This window comes from Lycorma delicatula, chromosome 2 (genome assembly GCF_047948215.1).
Source record: "Lycorma delicatula isolate Av1 chromosome 2, ASM4794821v1, whole genome shotgun sequence".
In the NCBI taxonomy this organism is placed as follows: Eukaryota; Metazoa; Arthropoda; class Insecta; order Hemiptera; family Fulgoridae; genus Lycorma; species Lycorma delicatula.
This window is the reverse complement of record NC_134456.1, coordinates 109,467,626-109,485,169: the sequence shown is the minus strand read 5'-3', so window position 1 is coordinate 109,485,169 and position 17,544 is coordinate 109,467,626. Positions and strand designations below refer to the sequence as shown.

General features: G+C 36.2%; 1 protein-coding gene across 6 annotated transcripts in view; it reads right to left on the bottom strand.

Moving 5' to 3' along the window:
• The window catches only part of Acn (apoptotic chromatin condensation inducer acinus), a 97,708-nt gene that overhangs the window by 42,110 nt on the left and 38,054 nt on the right, over positions 1-17,544 (bottom strand). For all 6 annotated transcript variants that reach the window (XR_012755103.1, XM_075356003.1, XM_075356006.1 and 3 more), the window contains 2 exons: positions 12,715-12,891; positions 10,636-10,753 (listed from right to left, as the gene is read on the bottom strand). Coding sequence is in view for 5 of the 6 variants with exons in the window: in XM_075356003.1 (XP_075212118.1) it covers positions 10,636-10,753; positions 12,715-12,891 (295 nt within the window). In the remaining variant the exon portion in view is untranslated. The remainder of the gene's footprint in view (positions 1-10,635; positions 10,754-12,714; positions 12,892-17,544) is intronic.

Genomic DNA, 17,544 nt, shown 5'->3' with positions numbered 1-17,544 from the left:
TGTGGGACAGATGCCAAAAATGTTAACCGCATACACCCACAAAATGTCTTGCTGCAGCACATGAATTTTGGCAGTGTTATGAAAATAAAGGAGATATATCTTTGATCATGCTGTTACTGGAGATGAAACCTGGATTTGTTATTCAAATATGGAAAAAGAGCAGCAATCAGTGCAATTGTGGGATTAATCATTTCCTAGACCAAAGAAGTTTGGTAAAATAAGGCTTATAAGCTACTATTTCTTGGGGAAAAAAAGGTGTCATGCTTGTTGAATTTAATGATCATGAAACTATTGCAAATTTAGGTATATATTTCCCAAAATATTCTAAGAAGAGCTATACAATATTATACAAACTATAAAAATACAAACGACAGGGGATGCTATCCCACAGGATTTTAATTTTGCAATACTTGGCTAAATACGCAAATCAGACATTGAAGCAATTGGAAAGATTTCGTGGAAAATCTTCAATTATTCACCCTCTAGCTCTGATTTAGCTCTCAGCAATTATTTTATTTTCCTTCACCTTAAACAGTGGCTTGCATCACAAGAATTTGATGATGGCAATGAATTGAAAAATGACATTACTGAGTGAGTGGTTTAAGTCACTGATGGCAAAATTTCTTGAAGGAATAAAGAAGCTGGTGAAACACTATGAAAAGTGTGAAGTTGAAAGCAGTTATGTAGAAAAGTAGTACATAAATGTAGTTTTTATGTGTACGTAATCAAAGTTTTTCACTTTTGATTTTATTTCAAAACCAACCTTATTTTAAAACATGCCTCATATATTCTAAGCCGCTCATTTTTTAGCAAAGCACTATTGGCACTAACTCTTGACAACTGCTTTACCCATAATCATATTAAATGTGAGATTGTGGCATGAATTTGTACAGCCAATAGAACCTTTAAAAGTTCCTATACCAAGCTTTAGAGCAAATAATTCTGCTTTAGCTTCAAAATCAGGTCATTAAGTGGAAGTGTGAATTTTTCATTGCTGCTGAAACCAATAAAAAACTATTCATCTAGATGATTGTATAATAATATTCAAATTATTTTGCAATTATTTTTCTCCTTGCTGTGCACATTTGGTAATTTTTCTTTATTGCCTCATACTATTCCAAATATAGAGGAAACCAAATTAAGTTATAGCAAACGTCAGTTTATTTATTTCCCTCTTCTTATGCTTAAATAATTTTAATTTTTTAGTAGAAAAATGGCTCATAATATAAAAAAAAAACTTAAAACACTTGAGTTTAATGTATACTTGTTATAAGTATTGAACGTACTGTACTGTTATAATACATGAAAACATATTACTATTGTATCTAAATGCTGTAACAATAATAATGAAACCTTAACACTATACTATAATCTGGTAATGCTACCATATGGTATTAAATTTCCTTGTCAAAAAACAAAAACTTAAGAAAAACATATTTTTGTCTCTCCTTACATAACAGTTAAGGAAAGTTATTTATAAAATTCATAGAAAGGAGTAAACCAGCTATTGTGATCTATATCTGTAACTTGTGTTGTGATCTTAACTTGTTTCATTTCAGTAAGTTCAAATACTCTTTTTTTTTTTTTTTTTTTATATCTTATTAAACACCCCAAGGCAACCAGCCTCCGCCCGTTAGGATATAGCATGGTCACCTTGCAGTGTCGTGGCAGCAGTCTCTGCCCCCCCTATCTGCCTCCTGCCGGAGGATCTCCCACCGGGGTCCCCAAAGCCTCTTCGGGGTGAGCCAACCACCTTGTGCGGGCAGCTAACTCCCCCCTCCTCAATGGGGCTACCCTCCCCGTCCCTATCCTACCTGTAGCCGGCACGCCTTCCGCGTACCGCTACCCCCACGCGTTCCTCTCATACCTGAGGGTCCTTAGTGCCATCATCAGGGAGCTCCGACTCCATTACATGGGGCCAGAACACCCTAGGCAATAAGGCTACCTCCCTGGTCCCTAATCGTCGCCACGATTCATCCCCAGCCTCCAGAATTTTTTGAGGCTACTTTTTTTTTTTTTCCTAGTGCTCCCCCAGCACTATATTACATACAATACATACATATATTACATACACAAAATTAAAAATGATACACAATATGTTACCACACGTGGCCCACGTGCTCCCCAAGCACTGTCCTGTACACAGTATATAAAAATTTCACAACAAAACACAATATTAACACACCATACATCCGCAGCATACTCCTCACGCCGCCCTGTGGTCCACAAGGGCGCGCGTGTGGAGTAAAACCCATATGCCCCAATCACACTAAACAAACAGCAAAAATAATAATCAATTACAATAATCAATAAACAACAAACAATTATGAATCGACGCCGACCAATCTTCCTCAGAGACGCGCTCGCAGCCGAGGGGGTTCCTCGTTGGCCTTTGAGTCCAAGATGGCGTGAGCCAGGCCTACCATCTCCTGCCAATGCTCCCTAGACCTGACCATCCGCCCGATGACATCGTCGGGTGAGAACGCCGTCACACGCCTCCTCTCGACGTCCCACCGGACACAGTCGAACCAAGTGTGTTCGACCGTGTCCACTTCGTCGCAGTACCTGCACATCGCCGATCTTCTGCGTTTGAACCTGTGCAGGTAACTGCCGAAATCGCCGTGGCCCGTGAGCAGCTGGGTGAGGAAGTAGTTCACTTCGCCATGTCGCCGCCCCACCCATGCTCTCACGTCCGGTATCAGGCGTCTGGTCCATTGGCCCACCTGGCTCGCCGACCATCTCTCCTGCCATCGATCCAGGATCTGCGCCCTCGCCTCTTCCTTGGAGACCCCACCAAATCGCGAACATCGCTCCTCCACCAATAAGTCAATCGGTGGGGACCCCGCGACGACACAGATCGCGTCGTAGGAGACTGTTCGATACGCACAAGATGTGCGCAGGAGCAGCCTCCTATGGATCGACTCCAGCTTCCGACGATATTTCCCCACGCCGACTGCCCTGCTCCATGCAGGGGCCGCGTAGAGCAATACAGAGGTCACCGTCGTCGCGATGACCTTCCTCCTCTTCTCTGTTGGCCCTGCTGCGTTTGCCATGAGGCGAGAGATCGCTGCTAAGAGGCGTTCACCCTTCAGCACTGCCTCTTCGACGTGGGGCCCGAATGAACGGTTCTTGTCCACCCAGACCCCAAGGTACTTCGCTGTCCGCACCCGTCGTATCTCCTCACCGTCGATAGCCAGATGTATCTCCCTCAGAGGCCGCCTTCCTGCGAGCACGACCGCCTCTGATTTCTCTGGGGCTATCGACAGCCCGTGCTCGGTCATCCAGTTATGAACGCCTCTCAGCGCCTCATTTCCTTTCTGCTCGACCTCCCGCTCCGTCGCTCCTTGAATCAGCAGGGCCAGGTCATCCGCGAATCCTATGACCTCCACCCCCTCGGGATACTGCTGCCGCAGCACTCCGTCGTACGTTATGTTCCACAGCAGCGGCCCCAGAACTGATCCTTGTGGGACTCCCGCTTGCATGTGGAACACCCGCTGTCCGGCATCAGTATCAGCGTGAACTCTCCGGTCGCTCAGGTACTCCTTTATTATGTGTTGGAGCTGACCGGAGATCCCTCGCTCCGCTAAAGCCTGCCCTATGATCTCCCAGGGCAGGCTATTGAACGCGTTGCGCACATCGAGTAGCACCAGGGCCGGAATTCTCCTGGTTCTCCAGGTCCCACCGGCGGCATCATCCACGAATCGCATCACCTCCCGTACTGCGTGGACCGTAGATCTTCCTCTCTGGAATCCGTATTGGCGAGGGGATAGACCCCCCCCCCCGCTTCTACTTCCGCCGTCAACCTACCCTCGACGATCCTTTCGTAGATCTTACCCAGTGTGCTAAGCAGGCACACCGGTCTGAACGCTCCAGGATCGCCCAGGGCTCGGCCCGGCTTCGGCAACAGAACCAGACGCGCGACCCTCCAGCACGCCGGGAAAACGCCCCGCACGAAGGCACTGTTCAAACAGTCCAGCACCAACCACGGGAACGCCTCCACAACCATCCGAGCCACTGCCCCCGGCACCCCGTCTGGGCCCGGGCTCTTCTTGATGTTCAACCTCGCAGCGGCTCCCTGGAGTTCTGGAAGGGAGATCCTTCTTACGTCGTCCATCGGCGCCACTCTCCACTCCACCTCCGGTAAACTGGGGAAGAGCGAGTCGACTATACCGTCGATCATGTCCCCGGCGATGATCGGCAGTCGTCTTCCCAACCGCTTGGTGACAAGTTTGTAGGCTTGCCCCCAAGGGTCCTCCTGTAGCTGGTCAACAAGCCTCTTCCACGACTCGCCCTTCTCCTTCCGGATCTCCCTTTTCAGGCGGTTCCTTTCTGCCTTCAGGCCGCGCGCCAGCTCCTCGACGTCGTCCCTCTCCCTTGCTCTGCTCCTGTTAAGGCGACGCCGAAGACGCTGCACGTTCGCCCGTATCTCTCCTATCGTCGCGGTCCACCAATACACCCTCCTCCGCGGGCTCCTCCTAGCTGCCAGTTCTTCATTGCAGGCCTGCTGGACCGCTTCCGCAAGCCCTTCTGGCTCCGTCGGGTATTCTTCTAAGAAGCGATCCGCAAGCCGCCTCCGGAGCCCCGGTATGTGACGCTCGTCGAAAAACCATGCCGCCGGCCTCTCCGTCGGTCGCGGGCCACCAAGTTGGATCCGTATCCCCCTGTGGTCACTGCCAAGTTCGTCTCCCAGAACCTCGCACCTCTCGACCCTTCTGGCCACAGCTTCCGTAGCGTACACGTGATCAAGGACCGATCCTCTGACACCCCTCCAGAAGGTGGGAGTGTCATCGTTAAGGCTGACTAACCCGAGCGAGGCGGTTAGCTCCGCTAACTCCTCTCCCCGCTCGTCGGTGACTCCTCCTCCTACTTCAGCGATATTCGCATTGAAGTCCCCCACGACGAGGGCGGGAACCCCAGCCCTCCTCAGATCGTCTCCTAGGTTGCAAGGAACTCCACGTAGCTCGCCCACGCGGAGTTGGGGGAGATATAACAGCAGTACACGTAGATCTCCCCCACCCTAGCCCTAACAAACCCGTCTCCCCGATGTTGGTGGGAGACCGCATATTTCCCCGTGAGGTCCTTCAATGCCGCATCTTCCCTACGGTCGATCAGCCAGCCTTTGTCCCTGATCACGCGGCCGTTCGGCTCTGCCACAAGGGCGAAGTCCGCTCCGTCATTGGAGGCAGCTTCCCACAGGAGGTCGTGAACGAGACCGCTCCTATTGGCGTTGATGTAGAGGAGCTTCATCGCGTGGTGTTTGCCCCTCTACACTTCCGATCACCGAAGCCGTGTCCCGACTGCCCGCACTTGACGCAGTTCGGCTTCTCCCTGCAGTCCCGTCTCAGATGGCCCGCTCCTCCGCAATTAAAACAGGCCTTCGACCTGTCCGGCCCCTTGCATTCAGCCGCCCTGTGTCCGTGCTCCCAGCAGCGATAGCATCTGGGATCAGCTTCCCACCGGAACACACGGCACGACTGCCACCCGATGCGCACTTTCTCCTTGGCCACTAGAGCCCCGGCCGCCCGCCTGGCGAGGACCACCACCGCATTCTGAGACTGCCCGTACGCTGGTCTCAACGACATCACCTTAGTTGCCCAGTGGTCTTCTCCGGGCAACGCGTCCTTGACTGCCTGCAACAACTCCCCCTTTGTCACCTCGCAGTCAAGGCCCTTGACCGTCACTGGTACGGGCCACTCTCCTCTGCCTCCCGGGGTAACCGTCACCCCCTGGAGGCGACCTTGGATAGCCTCGGAAAGGGCCTTAGCTTCTCCGGTCGCGTCGGAAATCTTTATTTCCAGGCCCTCCCCGCGTCCTTTTCTTGCGGAGACCACTGCCCCCGCAAGCTCGTCGCCAGTCCCCGCCTTTACCTCGCGGAGCAGCTGGGCGAAAGTCAGGCCCTCCTTCCTTACAACGACCGTCTTGGTCGGCGAAGTTCAAATACTCTGGTCATTTACAACACCACTCTCTCTTTGATCCAAAAATATTTATGGATACATATATTAAGGTCGCAATAGAGAAATTTTCTTTTTCATTTGCAAACTAAAGAAAAAGCCATACCAATAGGCTTTTAGAGAGCCTATTGGTACAGTAATTGTGAAGGGACTAGTCAGTTCTTGCATTATAGATAAATTTTCATTATGAAAACCCTGGTTACAGAGAATTTACTATTAACAAGCAAAATGAAACAATGTACAAAAAAGTACAAACTGAAAAAATGGGTAAGGACAAACTCAAACAATACATCACTAACATATTAATAATTTAATCTAACAAAGTTTATTCAATAACATGTAAACAGATATTTATTTACCTCCTTTTCCAACCTTTAGGCAATTATGTCTCTTCAGAACATAAACAACTATTTTCTACAAATATTTTACTTATATAGATTACCTTCCCAGTCTGTTTCAGTCCAAAGCAAAAATTTTATAATAGTAAAACCAGAAAACACATGAAAACTGTTTTTTTTAACCAATTTCTATATATGTCTTGGCTTTTATTGAAAATACATAAATTAGAAATGTCAATGACTCAAAAGATGAGATATATGATAAATTAAATTATTACTAAATTTATACATTAAACCAATTAAGCATACTTAATATTCAGTAATCCAATTTTTAATTCCTCGTTCATTTCCCAAATTGAATAAGCACATCTTAAGCCTTGTACAAAGATACACAAAAATGCTAATAGTTCATGAACAATAGAATATATTATCTACACAAAAGTGCATTAATATCAGAAAATTTCAAATCTATTAAAAATCATAACCTTTAGCAAGTATTTACACCATTATAAACAGGAAGATTAGGAACAGTAGATTCAAATTACTTAGTTTTTTAATATTATTCAAAATCTACATAATTTTTAACTGACTAACAAAGGAGAAGGTTCCCAATTTAGACCATAAAAAAATGAATTTATTAATTTTTTAAAAATTGTACACAGGTAGTTTCTGCTGTAAGTGTTTCCACATCTTGAGCAGATGATTTTTTTTTACAAAAAGAGAAAATTTACTAAATACATAAACAGTTTGATGATATATTTTGACATTCTGATATTCTAAGTATTTTCATGTTAAACTTTTAAGAAAATTATTGAGAAACTTGAGACAAAAAATAAAACATCCAGACAGCCTGAACTGTTTGATAGAAATTATTTCATTTCTCTGTATTCTGTTTCTTAAACTTATCAAGAAGCAGCTTCTTGGTTAGATCTTGTTTCTTGTAGCAGCTTTTTTGAAATATGAAGCTGAAAATTTATGTAACACTTTTTTGATTATTCTTTAAATTTTTACTTTATGAAATCAGCATCAACTTAGGGGATAGCATATTTCTGGTAGTTGTTCTTAATTTGGCATCAACTTCTAAAAGTCAAAATTTAACAGAGTTAAAAAATCTTATTGTTTTTTTTTTTCATTGTAATATGTGGTCATTACAATACCCACTGAGATTTGATACAGTCAACAAAAAAAAATTTCATTAGTATAAGGTTGAATGAAAGGACTTCAACCATAAGGTTCATTTTGCAACTTCTGGGTAGGTCCACAGTCAGTTGCCCATCACTAGATCAAAATAAGATGCATTGGCTCTATAATCCCAGTATCCTCAACATGAATTAAGCAAAATCAGATCTACACCCTATAAATGAAAATGTGAAAAAAAGGGATAAACTGTTTTTAACTGACTAATAAAAGAAGGTTCCCAATTACCTATACCTATAGGTTTTTTTTTATGTTCAACTTATGGCTCACAAAAAAATGAACTTTGTGAGAAAGGGATGTGGCGCCTTTGTAATACTCACAAGGCTCTGCTCATAATCTACAACTGAAAAATACTGGTTTCAGTTATGCATGTGATCAAAAGATAAAGAGATCTTTCAATATAATCTTATTTTTAGTATTAAACTTCCACAGTACTTCAAATTAAGTGTTATGTTAGACATTGAAAGGAAAAAATTATTATAAATTTTTTTAAACCACATCAATTGCTATAGAAATGGCAAAAGTGTACAGATATCCAGACAAGGAAGACCTGTACCAAGGACTATTTGCTTTATGTTTCAAATCAATGAGTTAAAATAAAAGGTAAATATATACATAATCTGTATCTATGCAAACAGAAGTACACATGTATTCCTGTACAAACAAACAAACAAACACACACACACTTTTAATATATATATATATATATACATTATATAACATAATATTTTTTCATCCTCTGCAAGGTAAAGAATTGGTGAACACTCACAACCTTTACTTTTTTTATGTTCATTGAAACATTTTCAGGCCTAAGTCCAATCTTCAATGACATCTTTTTTATTTTAATAAATTATTCTTTGTTTACATTTACACATTAATTTTAGCGTTTTACTTTTTATTTTGTAAAAATTGTTTCTTAATAAAATTTAAAACATTTAAAAAATTTCAGAACAAATTTGTTCAGTTAAGAGAATGAAAATGTAATACAATAACTATTAATTTATCAATATCTTATCATTGTATGCCAACTTAAATAATTTTAATAAGAATTTCCCCATCAAATTCTGTTTGCAGATTTATAAGGCTGAATTTAGGTTTATAGCAATATATATATACACAATTTTTTTCTAAAATTTCTAATTTTTTATTACTATTTTCTTGTTCAATAATTACTTTTTCAATTTCTAAATTATTTTCTAAACTAGTTATATTATGATTATTACTCAATAAATGGTCAGCTACATTCGAGAAACCCATTTTTCTAAATGATCTAAAATGTTCTTATTAAATCTATCTTTAAAGGACCTATTCGTTTTACCAATATATATATATATATATATATTTGCAATTGTTGCATTTTATTTTATAAATACCGAAAGAATCATATTTATTTTTTACTTTTATTTTATTATAAAGTTTTAAATTTATTATATAGTTATCAGATGTATAAGCAGATTTATCTCTTTCATTATTATATGCATCAATCAAGTTTTTCTATAATTTTATTTGTGGAGTATTTTATATAAATATTTTCACTAGTTTTATTTTTATTTATGGTTATTAATGTAGTAGTTATTAATGTAGTAATGTAGCATTGAAAAATTCTGAATTATATTTTTTATATATATTATCATTTAATGATGTACAAATATCCATTTTATATAGCTATATTTTTTATATTATTTATTTCATTATACAATTCCTGTTAATCGCTTATGTATTTTATTGCTCTATTTATCATGTTTTTAAAAATATAAATTTTTTGGGACCAAGGATGGTTAGAATTTTTGTTTATAATGATTTCATTTGAGCTACGTTTTTTTATATACTCCAGTTATTTGATTGTGTTTATTTATTTCAATATTTACATCTAAATAATTTACTTTTCTGTTATGTTCCACCATTTCATATGTAAATTTTAGTGTTTTATGATAAGAATTTAATTTATTTAAAATTATTTTATGTTCGTTATTTATAACTGATTAATATGTAACTAAATATCATCTACATATCTGACCCATAATAAAATTTTATGTACGTGATTTATTCTATAAACTATTCTACTTTCAAATCCCTCGAGAAAAATTTCTGACATTACAGCAGATAAGAGAAATCCCATGGATAAAACATTTTCTTTTGTATAACAGGTTCCATTAAATTAAAAATAATTTTGTTTACATATATTTCTAATTATTGCTACATTATTTATGAATTTTTGGTATTTGCCTCCTGTTTTTATTAATTGTTTTTTATTATTGGAATTGTATAATCAATGGGTTTTTTTGTTAATTCTTAAAATTTATTGTTTGGGTCATTAATTTTTTAAAATTCATTTATATATTTATTTATTAAATCATTATATTCATCAGTTGAAATAATAATGGGAGTTCTTGATTTATCAGATTTTATTACTACACAATTATTTTCTTTTAATTTATTTTTTAGTTTATATATTTTATTTTTATTTATTAAATTTTTATTATGAATTAATTTTTTAGAATTTTTATTTTTAAACTTACTCATTTTATTATTTATATCATTTTTTATTTTATATTTTTCTTCATTAGTGGTGCACTAATGAAGAAAAATATAAATTAGAAAGAAAATTGGCAAAATTAGGTGCTAATTTTGCCAATATATAATAAATATATATATATATATATATATATATATATATATATATATGTGTATGTGTGTTTTCATGCACGTGCACGTGCACACGCACGCACACACACACACACACACACACACACACACACACACACACACACACACACACACACACACACACACACACACACACACACACACAAAGGTTGTGTATCATATCTACATGTCTATAACTAATACAACACACAGCTCTGACAGCAACTGATTCTCATCAGTCATTTCATTTATTTTCATTGTTAAAATATTTAATTTAAGTAAATGAATATCTGACATCACAGTAACAAATAAATAATTAGGCAATATTATATAAATGCGCTAGGTAGTAAGGGATGTAGTTTTTTTCATAAAAGTCCTGTATCTAAATTTTTTTATATTCTCAATTTGAAATGAAATTAATTGTTTTTATAACATTGTCTGAAGGATAAGATAAAGGATGTTATGAAAAAACTAATTTTACGATAAAAAATGTAATAATATACCTTATCACTAGCAATAGGGGTTGATTTTGTATCCTTTTCTTCCTCTTCATCAGCTGCTTCACCCTCTTCTATTTCTCCTTCCTCTTCAGGCTCTTGCTTGCCACTTGTGGATTCACATCTAAAATGAAAAATTATGGATAATAAATTGTATTACAGCTTAGAACAAAAATAATAATCATTAATTTTAGATATGCGTGTTAGGTGCATAACTACATGCAGTTACATATTATACAGCCAAGTCAGGGCTGTCTATTATATAAGGCAGAACATTCCATTTTAATTGATAGAGGGCTCCTGCTAAGCAATAGTACATAGAAAGTACTGTCATACAGGAATGAAACTGAGACTCAACTTACCTTTGTTGTCATAAGATGAATGCTGCCCTTACTTTTTAATTAATATCAATGAAAAGTTGAATAATGCTGTCTGTCCACTGGCAATTTTATAGTAAGCAAGTGTGGGTATATAATACTGGCGCAATGATCATGATGATTCTTGCCTAATGAAAATTTTTTTCTCTCCTTTGAGAATTGATAGTAAATATACAGAGTAAAAGTAACACTATCATTTCAGAAATAAAAGGTAGTTCAGTTTAAGGTAAAGTATCATCATGCTTGTAACAGTTAAAAAAGATTTGTTCCCTCCTTCAAACATTAAAGAAATTAAATCACGGCAAATCCAACATTAGGTCCTCTTCTAACATAAAATGCTGCTTAACTGCGCACGCCTATAATATAAATTTACTCACCACAGTGCTTAAAATTCAATAAAAAATTTTACAAGCTAAAATGATTATGGCACAATTTTACTTAGTACTTCTTACTCATAGTCTGACTTGATGAAAAAGAAAAGTACAATAAGGAATTTCACAAGCTAATTAATTATATTTTAACCACACTTTATTTCATCAATATTGCAACACATAGGTTACCTTTAAAATGTTCTACAAACACAAACACAAAATTAAAATAGAAAATATATTAAAACAATATTTAATCACTTAGGATAACCTACTTGATTTTATTGTCATGAACACCAAAAACCTACTGTGTAATCAAGAAGTTTTGAAAATATAATATAATAAAATATAAATATAGATTATCTTCAAAAAAGAAAACCCATCAGCTTAACTGTAAAATTCCTTCAATATTGTTTAAAAAACATCTAATGTTTATCATGTGTATATTTAAAAATATGAAAATAAAAATATATTTTAGAATATATAGCAAATTTTCTAGTTGTCTTGACAGAAAAGACAATAGCATTTTTTGAGAAAGGGAAATAACATTATTTCATATAGCGTTCGCATCAAAAGAGTTAAAATGTTAATCAACAGAAGATGTTGAAATATTATTAAGTATACACGTGCATAATGATAAAGAACGTTCTATTTTTGAATTTAATTTAGAGGCATAATAAAAAAAAAATAGAATGATAACCTTCAAGTATAATGAGTTATTTCTAAATAACTCATACTTGAAGGTTATTTATTGAGGCTTAAATTCTGTTATTTAAGCCTCATTAAATAACAAAATGCAGTTAGCATGTTTACTTCTTTTTGCTGAAAGAATAATTTTCTATTAACCTGAATAAAAAGCAATAGATTTTAAAAATTTAAAGTAAAACTAAGAATATAAATTTTTCATATTCATTTTTCATCTACCTTTTGACACTGATAAACTAAATAATCCAATGATGCATTTTGGATCATATGTTCCACCAGATAAACATCATTATTGTAACTCCATAGCATTATGTGCTTCATATAACACTTTACAATTAAACAGTATGTGCTTATTCATTTTAATATTAAGATGTAATATTTCATGGAATATATGATGGTAGGCCATAAAGTTTCACCATATATTTGATAATATACATTTCTCCATGACACAAGATGGATTGAAGAAACTTTTTACAAATCTTTAGCTATAAAACCTATGAAATCAATCTGAAATGTAATTTTTGATCAGATAATTATACTTTTTACAGAATTCTAATAAACAGACAAAAAAATGATTAAATTTAAAGTTTTAATAAGTTAAAACATATATATGATATATCAATCACTGAGCATACTCTTGAGATCGTGGTGGACTCTCAGTTGCTGCCCGTTGCTGACGTGTTACAGCTGACTGGATCCCATCTTTTCTTCTTTTTTTCCTCTTCAATCCTTTTCCATCACAATCACTTTCATCACTATCATTACTATCATCATCAGATGTTCCATTCACACTACTTGACTCCTTTTCATTCCTATAAACAAGATATTTAAATAAAGACATGGAAATTTAATTGTGTAATATGAGGGGAGGCTGAGATGTAATGCACAGTCATGCAAACTTTCAAATGTAAACAGATAGTCAAATATAAAAGTATAAAAATATATTTTGTTTCTAACAAAAACTTACATTTATTTTCCCATACAATCAACATTTGTAACTATACTTTCTTCTAACAGTGAACCAATTTTCTCATTTTATCAATCAAGAATGCTAGTGATCTTTCCTTGACTTACAACCTCACTGCATCCTTCAGTTCACCATCCGTGGTGAAATGAATACTCTCAATATTCCTTTTTAATTGTGCAAAGAAGAGAAAATCTATAGCACCAAATCTGGAGAGTATGGAGACTGTGAAATACGTTCAAATTTCAACTTCTTAAGGGCCTCAACACGATAATGTTTCAGAGGCTGTTTACATTCCTTTCCCTGCTGTTTGTTATTTTCTATGAATCTGTATGGCATCGACAGTCAACAGATTTTATGGTATCCCAATTGTGCAGTATGTTTTACCAATTTTATTGTTATGAATATCTGAGTGGGAGTATTGTTGTATGATGCAAAAGTCATTTTGAACTGATTTAGTCATCTCCGTTTGGTGTTTCAATCTACCACTGTGAGGTTGGTTCATCCTTATTATTCATTTTACCAGTTTCTGATGCATTAGCAGCTTTTAGATTACAATGAATATAATTAGCATTCACTTTTTTAACAGTTAAAAATTTAATCGATGCACATTTCAGATGTGCTGACATTGTTTTCTTAAACTTACTCTTACTCTCTAAACTCTTTTTAAACTTGCATACTCTCTCCACAACAATAAAGACTGTCAGAAAGTGAATGTTTTCAAATTTTCATATGTCCTCCAATATTCCTAACCACTTCACATATACAATCTGGCATTGATTCAATTAAGTGTGATACACATTTTTGTGATTTCTTCATCATGAAACTATACAGATATTATTGCTTTAATGAGGTCAATTTTTGTAGTACATATCCTTTTTGAGAAATATTCTTTGATTATTGCCTGAAGATTTTCAATTGGGTTTTTTTAAGTCTGGGGAGTTGCCTGTCTACGGGAGCAATTTAATGAGTTGTTCTTCAAAACACTGTTCCTCTTTCGTGCCAGTATGGGAAGGCACTAAACCTTGTTGGAACACTCAGTTGCCTTCTGGGAATTTGTTTTGAAGTTGTGTCACAATACTTTCCTTCAGAATCTTATATACCCATCACTTTTCAATATACCATCTATTGAAAAAAAAATGAACAAGAGCCTTCAAATGTGAAACAATCCCAAAACATTATTTCTGGAGATGTTTAACTGATTGTTGGATATGAGCCACTGATGTATTTTTATCTGACTCTTTCTAATGTATGGAACCTTTTGCCCCTGAACATAAAAATGTGACTCATTAGAAAACCTGCAACTGCTTTGGCCCAAAAGAGCCTAGTTTGCACAATGCTGGTGTTAAAAGCTACTTTTTAGCTGGCTGACAAGCTTTCTGCCAGCTGCAAGAACTCTGTGTGTTTAACAATTGTCACTTGTAAATCTGTTCCACTGGTTGCTAATTCTCAATTTCTCGACAGAAGATAATATTTGATTAAATTTATATTTTCTACTAATAATATATCTAGTGTTGGAGGATATCTTTTATGACCAAATTTCCCTTTACTTTGAGGTGAAAAGGAACCATTTTCTTTAAATTGTTTTAAAATGGCATTCATTGCCCTTGTTCCAACACCAAACTCAGACGCTATTTGTTGTCATACTGGTGTACTTAGAAAGAGAAACAATCTTCGAACGCTTTCTTGGAGTTACGTCCATTATTACAAGATACACAGAATGAAAAATACAAAAATATGATTTTGTAATAAAGAATGAAATAAACTTTCACAAAACACTATTTATAACACCAAAATTGCTAAATAACCTTACATTACACAGACAACTTAAAGAAGTATGGTCAAGCAGAGTAGCCACAACGTAGAAATAAACAAAAAATTTCCTATGTTAGGATTAATTTGCACTGACTGTTATTTTTGTGTAATAAAGATATCTGGGATAACAGCTAAAACTAGACGTATTGTTAAATACCCTGATATTCCCTCTGCCATGCGGCCAGTGCTACATATCCAAGAGATTCCAACTCCAGTACCACCAGAAACACAGAACTTAGATGAAGATGAAAATGTCAAATCTTGTGTTGACTTATCAGGCGATGGAAGAAAGAGATCCAGACTTAGAAAATAGATATACTGAACCCCATTTAATTAATCAGTCAGAATTAAATGATCTGGTTTGTGATCCAAATTTATCAAAGAATCAAACAGAAATACTGGCATCAAAACTGAAAGGATGGCATCTTTTACAACCATATACAAAAATAAGTGCTTTCTATGATGGACAGTCAGAATTTGAACATTTCTTCTCTTAGTACGAAAACCTACTATACTGTAATGATGTGGCCTATTTACTGGACACTGTGGGAGAAATCCTGATGAATGGCGACTTTTTATTGACTCATCAAAGCTTAGTTTGAAAGCTATTCTACTTCACATTGGAAATAAATACCCATCAATACCATTATCATACGCTGTTCACATGAAGGAGTCTTACAAAAATATGAAACTTGTATTGAGCAGGATTCAGTATGGAAAATATTTATGACATTTGTGGAGATCTGCAAGTAATAGCGCTTTTACTTGGACTGCAACTTGGATACACTAAGTTCTGTTGCTTTTTGTGCAAGTGGGACAGCAGGGATAGGAAAGACCATTGCATAAAAGAACACTGGCCAGAGAGAGAGGTACTGACTTAGGAGAGAAGAATGTTGTTAGTCAGGCATTAGTAAAACCAGAAAAAGTTTATCTTCCACAACTACATTAAGCTAGGTTTATTCAAAAATTTTGTTAAAGCAATGGATCGTAATGGTGCAGGGTTTCAGTTTCTATAAAACAAATTCCCTAATAAAAGCAATGATAAAATAAATTTCCTTGGAAATTATAAGTCCGGTAACTACAGAGAACTTGTGAGTGAACTCCTTCAAAACCACAAACAACTTGGGTGTAACATGTCACTCAAAATCCATTTCTTACATTCACATTTAGATTTTTCCCTAACAATCTTGGTGCTATCAGTGATGAACATGGAGAATGTTTTCACCAGGAGATATCTGCAATGGAAAGACGATATCAGGGAAAATGGAACTCAAAACATTTAGCTGATTACTGTTGGAATCTAAAAACCTACAGCAAATTACACCAGAAAATCCAAATGAAATAGATTTTAGGCGAGTACAAAACACATGTAATGTATTGTCATATTACATTCACAATAAATTTTTTTTTGTTTTAAAAGAAATTTCACAAAAAACTGAGCTCAAAAGAAAAAATGTATTAACATATTTTTAAATCAGCATATAAATTCTATAAGAATGAGCCATTCACTCTCATTTAACAAAAAAAAAATTAAATTTTGTTGACCAGTGTTATTGATATCAATAAACCACTACCAAAACTGTAAATCGAAAATTGCAAATATCACCGAGCAAATTTATGTATTTTTATTAATATGAAGGGCAAGTGAAAGATATTGCACACTTGCAACAAACAAAATGAGATATTTGAAGGCATGAAACTATATTTTATCAACAACAGTTCATCTTAAGTCATACTTTTCTCCCAACAGTTAATCAGTGTTTCTCATCTTATTAATGAAACATTTTGGCAGACTTTCTTTGATCCACATATCATTGTACCTTCACTTCATCGTCTGTGATAAATGATTGTCCTTAAGGTACATCTTTAAATTCAGGAAGAAATGAAAATGCATGACACCAAATTCAGTGAGTATGAAGAGTAAAAAATAAGTACAAATTTCAACTTCACAAGAGCCCTGGTGATAGTATACATCATATAATAGCTGAATATTACCATGTAGAATGATTATCAGTTGAATTTCTGAACATGAAACAGACATTTCCAATTTTGTTACCTCTATATACCACGCAGAATCCATGGTTGTACTAGGTTCTAGTACTCCATTTTGTGCACGTTTGGAGAAGAGAAGTTTTTCCAATTTGCCAACTCCTGATACACAAATTTTATTGCCCACCTATTCACAGTAGATCAATAAACAGTTTCATCACTAAAATACCTTACAAATAACAATGAAAGGGTCCACTATTTTGGCTATTCAAAATTCTATCACTGCATGTTATTTAAAACACATTGTTATTAACATAGTGAGCTTACTTGGTGGCAACAGTTACTGACAAAGAGGAATCCCATCCTTTCCCTACAGGGGTCAGGATGTTGACAAGGAGGAATGGAATTCAAATATGTTTGTAGTGGGAGAATGCAATCACATGCTGGTTTTGTTTGCACATAATATGCAAACACACCAATACACATCAGCAGCCGCTTGTTTTTTTTACTAATCAAATTCACTGTACAAGAGAATGTTATACAGGTTTGTTACATAACAAACTGCACCGATTCTATTCATTAAAATTAATAAATAATTCTGTATTGTCATAAAGAAGCAGAATAGTTTCCCAACATGCTTACCTATCCATGTTATCTTACTGAAAATATTCAAACTAATTAATATATAATAATTTAT